Genomic DNA, 12,357 nt, shown 5'->3' with positions numbered 1-12,357 from the left:
GAAGCCCAAAGATCAGGAAGTCATTTCTAAATCTCCAGCCTGCCAGGTGGGATGAGGGGACAGTTTGGTCTCCTTCAGGAAGCTTGTTCCTGTTCTCCACCCCTCCACTGAAAAAGAACAGTACAGACAAAGGCGTGTGCAAGTGGGAAGGGAAGACCCAGAGGTGGAGGGCCCCTTCCCTCCTCCGGCACCCAAGGACCGTGCCCTTGGTGCCAGCCTGCGCACCTGCTCTGTGCGGCTCGGACCGGGCCCTCCCGCCCCCACTCCCTCCAGCACTAGCATTATAGGCTGAGTATTACTGGGCAGGCGCTCCTTTCCTCTGCAGCCCTGCTTATCAGCATATCTACACCCCCACCTCATCCCTATCGCTCCCTCCATCTCCTTAGACTGGAAGTCTCAAGGCTTCGGAGATCATTACAGCCCCACACTGCCCCACCCCCAGCAAAGCAGAAAAATGTCCCACAAGGTGACCCCTCCCCATTCCCAACCGGCATCTGCCCCCTCCCTGGGGGAGCCCATGCTTCCTGCTGCCTCAGGCACTTCCTCTTTCTTTCCTTACTTATTTTCCTTTCAGTTCTCATCCTTCTCGAAAGGTGGTTTTGTCCATCCTTCAGTCTCTAGAGAAGTGCTCTCTCTTTCCTACAGCAAAGGAAGTGAGGGGTCCTTGCCCCGGAAGACCCCCAAGGTGGAGGGTCCCCAGCCTATCTCCACCCACGCCTCTCATCTTTATAAGCAGAAGGTTCCCAAGGAGCAGTGAGGTCTGATGGGTGACTTGGACCTGAGGTTCCACTTGGCAAGTCAGCTCCAGTTTTGCCTCCCACCGGCCGTGGGGAGTCACACGCATCTCTCTCTGCTCCATCTTCTCACTTAGGAGAGACACTTCAGCCTGCACCCAGGGAACTTGGGGATCTCTTCAATGACTACAGTTCAGGAGATATATCTGAATATATCTCTTTGAAAACAATCAGGAAGAAAAATGGAAACTGTTATATCATAAAATAATTTAACACTGTCTTATCTTTACTCCTGCTCCTCCTGTTGACTCACTCCTGGAGGGAGTCCTGTGATTTCCTCCACCACCGCTCAGTCCCTGCTGCCCAGCCTCTGTGGACGTTCAGGGCTCGCTGGGGTCTCCTCTGCCTGGAAGGGAGGAACTGGAACGGAAGAAGAGGCCCTGGGCTTCTCCAGGAGGAGGGGCAGCCAGGAGACCTGCTGGCTGCAGGGGCTGCGGGGTACTAGGCAGAGCAAGAAGTTCTGGGGGCTTTTGAACCCCTCTGTGGAAGAAGAATCAACTGTCCTTGAGCTGTTATGACTATGTTTTACAGACTCTGCTGTGACAGCATGTAAGTATCACTCCAGTTTTACAGATGAGAAGACTGAGGCACAGAAAGCTCACCTAACTGACCTGTAAGGACAGAAACCCAGGATTCAAACCCAGACCTGCCTGACTGCAGAGCTGGAGGGCTTTGCTTCTCAACTCTCCTGCATCCGAGGTAATTGCTCAGCTGGCTTGTAGGACCCACCTTTGGGCTCTATCCTGGCTCCCAGGTCAGATTCCTGGGCCCCACCCCTCCCCTGGCCCGGTCTCAGCCGCCCTAGCTCACTGATAGGAACGAGCTCCCTCCCCCCTGGCTCTGAGGCAGGCTGTGTGCCCCAGGGGCTTTCTCTAGAAAGAGCTCCTCCCCTCCAGGTAAAGTCTCTCTCTCCTGGCAGGGCCCCCAGTCCCCTCCATGCACGTGCACACCCTGCACAGCGCCACGCCAGATCCACTTGTGACCCATCCCTCCTCCTCGTCTCCGCTTCAGCTGCCGGCTGCATCCTAGCCCTGCTCCCTTGAACCACCTCCTCCCCGCGACTGGCCACTGCCCGGAAGGAGAAGACATGGGAGCACCTCCATCCAAGGCCAGGGGTCTCTGGATCCAGCTTCAGAAACTGCTGACCTCCTGGCTGGTGGGACAGCAAGACTGGGATCAGCGTCTGGACGAGATGTACATGCTGCAGCAGCAGAAGTAGGCTTTCCCCCTCTCCCTGAGCCTCAAGCCCTCAGCCCACTTGGGTCAGTCTGCCCTGCCCACCAGAGCAGCCCAGAGTTCAGTGCCCGGTGCTGGGATGGGCCCATGCATCTGTTATGGAAGCCGAGCTCCTATGTCAGCAGTGGAAGAGGGGTGTGGCATTGGGTCCCGGGAAGGCTGGGGCATGGTGATGCTTGGGCTCTCACTTACTGAAGGTGGGGTGGTGGGTGCTAGGGACCCAAAGATACCAGACAGGAGAAGCCAGCATGTATGGCAGGGGTGAGTGGGGCAGGGTGGGTGCAGGCTAGTGGGGAACGGGGTGCTGGGGAAAGGTTAAGATTCTGTGGGTTTTAGGACACTCGGGTGAAGAAAGAGTGAGGAGTTACTGTTAATGAAAATGAAATTGATGGCCTGGCAACGGGACAGCTCTGGTTTGTGCAATACCTGGAACTGACCAGCTGACTGTGGAAACCAGATGACCCTGAGGAGTCCCAGTGGGGACTCCTAGAGCCCATCTGCGCTTCCCGAGTCTCCTGTGTGCAGGCTGTGTTAGATCTGGAGCAGACAATGAGGCTTGAGCCTGTCTCTGGCACACCTCCGATGGGACTGGTGACTCCGAGGAGCAGAGCATTTTATGGTCAGCCCTGAGGTCTGGACCCCTGGAAGACTAATGGGGGCAGGGACCCATCCTGAAGGCAGGCTTCTCCCGCTGGGTGTTCGGGGGACTTGGCTCCCATCAGAGAGTTGCCATTAGCAGATCTGAGCGGGCAGCCAGGGCTAGACTCACGGGCATTGGCTTCTCCAGGCTAGAGGCCAGAGTACGGAGGCTGCGTGCAGAGCCTCTGGACTCTGCAGTCCTGGCCCTGGTTGCCCTGAGGTGGGCACGCTCACACGGAGGGTATGGGTGAGATGGGCAGCAGGCTGGTCCCCACTCCACCCGATCTCTCTGGAGAGAACTTCAGTGAGGGGCGGACCTGAGCCATACCTTGAGATCAAAAGCTTCTTCAGATAAAAAGCTTCTTTCCCCTGGCTCGGGGGACCATTGGAAGAGAGGAACGGGGGGCTAGGGGTCATCACAGGAACCGCCCACCATCAGTCTGTTTACCGGCCCTTCACCTCTCCCCTCCTGACCCTCAACCTGCCATCTGTGTGTCCACCTTCAGAGCCAACACATACTTGCCCAGCAGGAACCGGCTTCGGCATTATCTCTTGTCTGGCTCACACAGGCAGGGGAGAGACAAAGATTAACCCACAGAGGTACCACAGGAGGAGTATCTCCGTGGGGCTCCTCCCACCCACTCTGAGATGCACACACTCAGAGAAGTTCACAGCCACGCGCTCTTGCAGACAGCGCGTTCAGACTCTTGAGTCGAAGGATGACACTTAAGGAGGGATGGATCCTTCATAGTCCATCTCAGAACTCTCCCTCCCCACAGCAGGAATGTGCATCTGGATAGCCCCCAGGGAGTCAGAACAATAGCTGGCCTCTCTCTCAGCCCCCTCCCAGTCTCTCCGGCTCCTCTCAAGTAAAGAGAGCCGGTTCAGCAGGCCTGGGAGCAGGGATGAAACTGGGCAGAAATACCCTCTCCTCCACCCGCTACTGATTCCCAAGTTCCTGAAACATGGACTCAGCTAGAATGACTTGGCCAGGCCCACCAGGACCAGCCATTCCCTCCCCCGGGCCCCCCTCCCTCAGGTACTCTGCTGCTTAGTCAGCTGAGCCAGGAGTCTCCCCACCACTGGTGGGAAGAGGTAGTAATGCCGCCCCATGGGGACCCTGAGCTAGGGTCCAGGAGACAACACTGCAACGTGTCACCACGCATTCCGTGTGGCCGCTGTCCGTCCAGGAGGACAAGGACTCTCTTCCTCTCTGCTCTTGGCCTCTCTGCCATTCTGTCTCTGCCTGACTCCCGTTCATCCTCTGCCAGGATTCGAGAGTCTCCTCTGCTTCGGGCAGCCAAGGACAATGACCTGTGTGTCCTGAAGAAACTTCTGCTGGACCGAAACTGTGACTTCCGGCAACGAGGTGAGATCCGAATTAGAAGTGGTGGAGATGGGGCAGAGGCCCCGGCCATGCCCCGCAAGGCACTCTGAGGGTTTCTGCCAAGGGGCGGTGGAGCGTGTCTCTGGAAAATGTTGATGTCCCTGTCTCCTCTGCTCCAGGGGCTGTCGGGGAGACGGCACTGCACGTGGCCGCCCTCTATGACAACCTGGAGGCTGCCATGGTGCTGATGGAGGCTGCCCCCGAGCTGGTCAAGGAGCCTGCCATCTGTGAGCCATTTGTAGGTGAGGTGTCTCCATGGTTTTTCAAGGTGGACCCAGGTAGGGGAGACTCTGAAGTCACCTCTTACAATGAGCCTCTGAGGGTAGGTCGGGGAAGGAGTGATGGGTGCTCAGGAGTGTGGGAGGAAGGCAGAGGTCCTGGTCTTGGCTGTGAGTGTCTGGGACCTGCTTTAGCCATTTGTTATTTCCCTTCAACTCCTTTCACGTTCCATGAAGAACGGAACTCTCTCTCTTTCATAGCTGCACTAGAGTGATTACCCTTATATGCCACCCGCAGTAGTCAAGAGGCGGAGACAGCTAAGTGGACCTGCCTGAGGGACGTCTGGGGCTCAGTCTCACACCATTCTGCTGAGTCAAGGGAGGAAATCCATGCAAGGATTTCAGGGATCTCCTGGAAGCCAGGGGGGATGCCGTGTCTCGGAGAGAGTTGGGAACAGACACCCTGACGGACGGCTCTCTTGTCCAGGTCAGACGGCCCTGCACATAGCAGTCATGAACCGGAACGTGAACCTCGTGAAAGCCCTGCTCGCCCAAGGGGCCAGTGTCTCTGCGAGGGCTATAGGCTCCGCCTTCCGTCTCACTCCTCACAACCTCATCTACTTTGGTGAGAGCAGGACCGGGGCTGGGAGGATGGGGGTGGGCACCAGTCAAGGGAGGGTGGGCTGAGGAGGCCCCGTGCCTGGGGAGACTAGGAGAGGTCGGCCCTCATAAGGCCAAAGGCCAGAGCCAAGCCTCCACCCACACCCCAGGCCCCCTCCAGCATCCCCGCCTCTGGTCCTGCTGACAAGGGGCCCTAGGCCCAGAGCGGAGACGGGGGAGGGAGTGGCAGTTGCTTGGAGACACCGCCCCTCCCCACCTGCATCTCACGCCCGGGCCTCTGCCTCCCCAGGGGAGCACCCTCTGTCCTTTGCCGCCTGCATGGGCAGCGAGGAGATTGTGAGGCTGCTCATTGAGCATGGTGCTGACATCCGGGCCCAGGACTCCCTGGGTAAGAGCTGGGCTGGAGGGGGCGCTGGGAGGCTGGGGGTGGCAGGGGAGAGGGGAGGGGCTGGGACCGCCCTCAGGCCCCCCCCGGGGTGGGGGGTGGTCCTGGGGAACGGCAGGGACTCTGGTCCCAGGGGTCACGTGACACCCCGTGTCCTCTCCCAGGAAACACAGTGTTGCACATCCTCGTCCTCCAGCCCAACAAAACCTTTGCCTGCCAGATGTACAACCTGCTGCTGTCCTACGACAGGCGAGGGGACCACCTGCAGTCCCTGGACCTCATGCTCAATCACCAGGGCCTCACCCCCTTCAAGCTGGCCGGAGTGGAGGGCAACACTGTGGTGAGGGGCCCTCCCCCAGGCCCACGGGGGTCCTTCTCCTGACCCTTCTTCCCAAACTCCCCAAAAGGGAGTACCTCCATCTCCATCACTAAAATCCTCAGCCTCAGGAATTTCTGACTCAGGGGGATTACAGAATCTTACCTGAGAATATCTGCTATGGTAACCCAAAGTTCCACTCCCCTTGCCTATTCTCTCCTTTCAGGTCTTTATAGGATTTGTGGGAAGGAAAGACAGCCCCAAATTAAAGGTTCAGGTCAACAGAGGCTTGTCAGTTCCCAGCTGTCCACCAGATCCAAGGAGTAAGCAACCGTGCTGTTGCCCTTGACCTGCTCTTTACATACTGACCCCCGTCTCACCCCTGTGTCCACCCAGATGTTCCAGCACCTGATGCAGAAGCGGAAGTACATCCAGTGGACGTGCGGGCCGCTGACCTCCACTCTCTATGACCTCACAGAGATTGACTCCTGGGGAGAAGACGTGTCCTTTCTAGAGCTTGTGGTCTCCTCCAAGAAACGGGAGGTATGGACACCACGGAGGATTAGGGGCTGTCAGGCGTCTGTGCAGAGCCCGTCTGTTTACCAAGATCCTCGGCTCTAGAGGCTTCCCTGTAATAGATGGGGGTGAGGATAGACTCCTGAGACTTTGGGAGAAAATGCTGATCAATACCCCTTCCCTAACTCTGCTCTCTCTGCTTAGCTCTGGTCCCTTCTGCTTACCTTTCTCATACTAACACTGCATATGAGTTCTCCAGATAGATGTTGCTTCCTATCACTTATTCATTCAGCATATTGAGCTTCTTGCTGGGTCCCAGACACTGTACCAAGAACTGAGAATACAGAAACAAACTCAAAAACAGTTCCTTTCAGACAGCTTTGTCAATTTCCCATCCCTGTTCTCAGTAACTGTAATAGCCTTCAAGACAAACATTGGGGTCTATACTATGAATGGTACCTAATGACGCAATGGTACATAATGGTGCAACAGAATGGAGGTCCGTTTACATTGGCTTGGATGGGCCAGAAAAGATGTCACAGGAGATGTGCTTGAGCTGGGGCTTCTAGAAGGAATTGGGAATCACCAGGCAGATGAGGAAAAAGATAGATTTCCAGAGAGGGAAAAACGCATGGGTCATTCAGACAGTATTGGATTGGGTGACATGAGGGAAAGGAAAGTTTGTTGAAGATTTATAAAAAGAAGAAAATACTGATGCTTTCTGGAACCTCCAAGATGGTGGCAAAATACAGTTCTTATTGTTTATCTGCCACCCAACAATTTCCTAGAAACCCTCAAGAGCCACAAAACTCAGATGATCGCTGGTACTAACAAACAGAGGATCTGGTTTATCAGAGGATCTGATGAACAAAGTGGCTGGTTGCTATGAACTTCTTCAGAGCAGGATTTCTTAGGGATTGGAAGCCCAGCCTTCACCTTCAGTTCTATCAGGCAACCAAGATTTGTTCATTATGATGAAAATAGAGGCTCTCTCACTGGAGCTTCTTCAACCTCCTGCCTTGTTCTGCCCAGCAGGTCTAGAAAGCCTCCCCCATCCCAACCCCGTCTCTCTTCTACTCTGTAGGCTCAATGGGAAAAGGTGCTTTTTCTGCTTGTGGGTAATCCCTCCAGCTAAACTCTGACTTTGCCTTTTCCTACTTTCTTAGATGCATCATGCCATCTATCATCCTCTTTCAGGAGCATCTTTAAAGTCTCATTGGCCACTTAGATCTGAGCATTAACTTACCCAGCTTAGATTATGGCCACACCCGACTCTCCAAGTCCTCTGTTGTTCCTCTCATGTCCGTAATACTTGTAGAGCAAATCTGACTACATGCTTGCTTGAACCTTCCAACAGTTTTCCATTGCATTCAGATAACAAAGTCCAACTCCTTAGCTTGGCATTCATGAGGTACCATGATCTGGCCCTCAGCTACTTCATACAGGATAATCCCTGCACCCTCCAAAAGATTCTGCCACATCCCCCTCATATGCCAATGTCTTCTCACCTCTTCCTGCCTTGGCAACTGCTTCTACTATATAAAAGACCTTGCCTAACTCTCCATTCACTCAACTATCTCAGCCATCTATGTCTCGTCCTTCAGAGTCTCTGAGGAGCTCAGAGATCCTGGTATTTACTTCTGCCATGGTTTATCTGCAGCACTAGCCTGAGGCACCACAAATAGTAGAAACTGACTAGTCATCTGTAAAAGAAATGAATGAAAAGATGAACTGAATGAATGACACTTGTGCTGATCATGACGCTGCCTGCCTGGGACCCTGTGGGGAACCTGGTGCTGCAACTCACTATATTGGTCATCCCCTGCTGCCCTCTTCTTCTATGGCAGGCTCGTCAGATCCTGGAGCAGACCCCAGTGAAGCAGCTGGTGAACTTCAAATGGAGAAAGTATGGGCGGCCTTACTTCTGCATCCTGGGAGCCTTGTACGTGCTCTATATGATCTGCTTCACCATGTGCTGCATCCACCGCCCTCTCAAGGCCCGTAGTGGCAACCACACAGATGCCCGAGACATCACCGTATTCCAGCAGAAGCTGCTCCAGGTGACTCTTAGAGGGGATAAGAGGGGCTGTTAGCATGGGGTGATGGCACTGGAAACCAGAGCCATGCTGCCCAGGAAATATGCCACTCCTTTGACTCTGGCAGGGGCAGGCTCCTGATTACCTGGACAGAAATTAGGCGGGAGTTAAGGGGACCAAAGCTGAGACTTAATGAATACAAGTGGACTTGTCCAGGGAGTGATGGCTTTCTTGTGAACTTTGAAAGAATGCTTAGTTTACCTGTACCTTTGTAAAATCCCTTGTTACTCACAAAGGTCTGTAGACCAGACCTTTGTAAATGTGACCTTCAACAGAAGCCTTGTTGTTCTAAAGGGAGGAAGAGTGTGCTCCAGGTCCATTTTCTGAGTCTGCCTGTGAGTAACACAGACATTCTTCGGACCTTCATTCGCTTCTGAACACAGAATGAGTGCATTGAAAGTGAGGTATCAGCTGTCTGACCACCTGTCAAATGTGCTGCAGAGGATGCCTAGATTGGGTAGCAGTTAGAAGGAAATAGTCTCTGGGGTCCCTTTTACTCTGGTTAGCTTGCCATTCTGTGAGTCACCTTCAGAGACCTGGGGTGAGGATGGCTGACTAGAGATGTGGAGTAGATGTCCAGGTCTGCTGTTGAAAGGAGGAGACTCCTTGGTGTGACAGAATGAGCAGGCTCTCATGAGTGCTTCTGGGCATGTTGAATGTAAATGTTCATTTAATAGGTAACCAAAATTCTTGTCCTAGTGACCTGAAAATACCTAAAAGGGAGTGCAGGCATGTGGGCAGAAAGCAAAAGACACAGGAGGAACAATTTTGCCAGGGAAGAGCTCAATGGCTAGAGATTTATGCTCAATGCAGAATGGGTCAGCTAGAGGTATAGCTCAACCTGGACTTGGAAAAGGGGCAGTTTGGGGGAGTTAAAGAACAAATAACCCAAGTCGAGTTAGCTCAAAGGCAGTGGATACTCAAGGAAAGGACAGGGCAAAGAGCCTTATTAAATGCTGAAGTAGGTCAAGTCACTCTAAGCTTTTAGAATTGCCTCTTGGTGTATATACAGTGTGGCCATGTGTCCAGAGCCTCTGACTGTCACAAAGCGGGGTTTGCTGCCTGCAGAACACAAGGCTGAGTATGGTGGGGCGGCCTTGTTCGAGGTGGGCATAGGTGCATTTGGGGGAAGCTGGGTTCCCTGCGGCTCAAATGGGACACGAAGGTTGTCCCTGGTGTGGAGACCATACACCAGGAAATAAGGACGTGGAAGGGATGGCCAACTGAGATGGGCCAGTGATAATGATGAAGGAAATGGATAAGCATGGGGGTGGCTGGACATTTCCAGTGCTCCTGACTCTGATTCCTCAGATGCATTCTTTGCCAGCCTTCCTTTGTTTCAGGCTGACTGGGGGGGATTTTCTGGATCTAGAATGCAGATCCAGAATGTAGATAGCCTTCTAGCCAAAGAGTTGGGTGATGCTGAGCAACTGACTACCACCAAGGCTCCTTCTTTCTTACCTTCTTCTTACCACCGTGTCTCTTTCTCTCTGGGGGAGGACTAGTTATGTCCCTGTGAATATAATGTTCCTTTGACCCAGATAGTCTAGATAGTCTAAATTATTAGCAGCTACTTCCCCTTGCCTCAGGACTAGATGAAGCATAATTATAGCTAAGTGCTCTAACTTTCTTTCCATCTTCTTTTTCCTTTCTTTTCCCCCTTCAGCATTTTTACCCTTTTGCTCACTTTGATAAAATCTACATTAGCCCAAATAGAAGACTCATGACTTTCAAATATTCTTTTCTTGGTTGGGTAGGTGGGGCTTAAGAAAGCAGCTGTGAGCAGTTTGAATAGGGAAGAGCATCAGGGAAGGTCTGTGTATTTTCGGCATGAGCCCTTGGGCCTTGGTCCTGAGTTGATGGGGCCCATATGTTCCTCTTAGTAGGAAGTCAATTGGGATTAGATCAGGAGCTCCCAAATTTATCACCATGACTTGAAAGATTCTGCTTTCATGATGCGCCACATTTATTGAATAATATGGAATTCTTTTTTTCTACATTTCTATTGCTTGAGAGTCTTAGAAATACGAAAATGTACCAACATAGGGTCTTGATTAATGCAGTTGTTGCCATATTAATCAGCCTACAGAGCTTTCTCTTAGATAAATGAGTACTTTTATATTAAATTCTATTAATAAATCTGGACACACAGAGCTCTCAGTCACTGTAGGATTTTCTCTGTGGGTCTCATGGGATCTAGAAAAGTCACTGGACTCCACGACAGTAGCCCAGAGCACCATCGCAAAACACTGGAAAGGAAAGAAAATACTCCTTTATTTATACAAGGTGGCATAAACTAGGCAAAAGCAGTCATAGGAAAGGGTGGAGTTTGGGAGATATTTTAAGAAATTTCTTCACTCTAGGATGCTTCATTGCTCAGCCATAAACGTTATGCTATTCCCAGACTTCCCAAGAACTCTCTTAATTAATGAGTTAATTTCTTGTCTTCATTCAATGTTTACTTGGTTTAGGCAGAACAAAGTGCATTATAATCCTAGTTCTCCTAGACTGCCAAGTGAGCAGAAAGTTCGAAGTCTGGGATTAGGTGGCTTAGATTTAAGCCCTAACTCTAAAACCAAATAGCTGTTTGACTTGAGCAGATCCTATGTCTTGCTAGATCAGTAGTTTTTTAACCAAGACTACTTATTAGGGCTTCTTTGGTGGCTCAGTGCTAAAGAAACTGCCTGTCAGTGTAGGAGATGCAGGTTTGATCCCTGGGTTGGGATGATTCCCTGGAGAAGGAAATGGCAACCCACTCCAGTATTTTTCCCTAGGAAATCCCATGGACAGAGGAGTCTGATGGGCTACAGTCCCCGGGGTCACAAAGAGTTGGACACAGCTTAGTGACTAAACAACAACATCGACAAATTAGAAACATAGAAATCTGGTAAAAAAAAAAAAAAAAAAATTATGGATCCCTAAGCTGCCCCATACCTGAGGCATCAGAATGTCTGAAATGGTGGCCCCTGGCACTGGTATTTTAAAGAAATTCCTTGATTGATCCTCATACTCAGCTTGGCTTGAGATCTGCTAAGCTTTCTAAGGTGAAACCGATCACTCTGATTGTTTAGACCCCTGATTTGCTGTTCAGCAAGCGGGTATTGATCTCCCATCATCAGATTTCCTTTCTGTGTTTTGATGATTTTCCTTGATCTCTCCAATGCCCTTTGCTTCAAATTACTTTGCTATTTCATTCATTAGACAAACCTCTACTGAGAGCCTAAGCGTGCCCCAAGCATTTATTGTAGGTATTGGAAACTCAACCTGGTCTGAGCAAAACACACTTCACCTCTGCCTTTTGGCATTTGCAGACTGACTGACATTAATTAAATGAATAGATATTTCAATGCAAACTGTGATTGTTACAATTCACATGAGTTTTGCTTATGATCAGAAGACAGGATGCTGAGAGACTCCTTGAAGGAGGAAATGGCAACCCACTACAGTATTCTTGCCTGGAAATTTCCGTGGACAGAGGAGCCTGGCAGGCTATAGTCCATGGAGTCACAAAGAGTCAGACATAACTGAGCATGCGTGCACCGATGAATTCAAGGTGGAAAGTGAATTCTAGGCAGAGACAATGCATATACAAAGGCCCTGGGGCAGAAGAGTCTTGTGAATGTCTAGGAACTGAAAGAAGACTGGTTAGAATAGAGGGAGCTGGGGCAGGAGCCTCCAGATTAGGTTGTCTGGGCAGATCTTTCCCAAATCATGTAGGATGTTGCTGGCCATCCCAAGGATTTTACTTTTTATCCTAAAATTAATGAGAGGCTCAGGATTTTAAACAGGGGAAACACTTGATAATTCCTACATGTTGCAATTCCTCACAAACTCCGCTATTCAAAGTGCCATAGTTATTTGAAACCCAGCTGTACGCCAGCTCAACACTGTTTTACTTGAGGGTCCTACCCAACTCCCTTTGGAACAAGCACAGCAAATTAAAGAGAAGGCAGAGGTGGGAGAAACAGAGAGCCCGGGAGGTAAAAATAACATCTATTGGGCGCTGGCTTTGAGCACTTGCCATGCATTTTCTGGTGCTTCTGAGATCTTGTGAAAAAGCAGATTCAGAGAGGAAAGCTGATGTGGGCCCTGAGTTTCTGCGTTTCTGACTCGCTGCTGGGTGAGGCTGGTGTTGTGATTCTGTGGACC

At 51.4% G+C, this 12,357-nt stretch overlaps 1 protein-coding gene across 1 annotated transcript in view; it reads left to right on the top strand.

The window, feature by feature from the left end:
* Positions 1 to 12,357, top strand: part of TRPV5 (transient receptor potential cation channel subfamily V member 5) — a 33,055-nt gene continuing 20,698 nt past the window's right edge. Inside the window, exons 1-9 of the mRNA XM_061414971.1 lie at positions 1 to 1,493; positions 1,806 to 2,009; positions 3,941 to 4,038; positions 4,176 to 4,298; positions 4,762 to 4,899; positions 5,185 to 5,283; positions 5,445 to 5,620; positions 5,993 to 6,139; positions 7,960 to 8,172. Coding sequence (XP_061270955.1) covers positions 1,882 to 2,009; positions 3,941 to 4,038; positions 4,176 to 4,298; positions 4,762 to 4,899; positions 5,185 to 5,283; positions 5,445 to 5,620; positions 5,993 to 6,139; positions 7,960 to 8,172 — 1,122 coding nt within the window. The 5' untranslated portion in view covers positions 1 to 1,493; positions 1,806 to 1,881. The remainder of the gene's footprint in view (positions 1,494 to 1,805; positions 2,010 to 3,940; positions 4,039 to 4,175; positions 4,299 to 4,761; positions 4,900 to 5,184; positions 5,284 to 5,444; positions 5,621 to 5,992; positions 6,140 to 7,959; positions 8,173 to 12,357) is intronic.

This window comes from Bos javanicus, chromosome 4 (assembly GCF_032452875.1).
Source record: "Bos javanicus breed banteng chromosome 4, ARS-OSU_banteng_1.0, whole genome shotgun sequence".
NCBI lineage: Eukaryota > Metazoa > Chordata > Mammalia > Artiodactyla > Bovidae > Bos > Bos javanicus.
The sequence above is the reverse complement of the archived record's forward strand: the minus strand, read 5'-3'. Positions and strand labels throughout refer to the sequence as shown.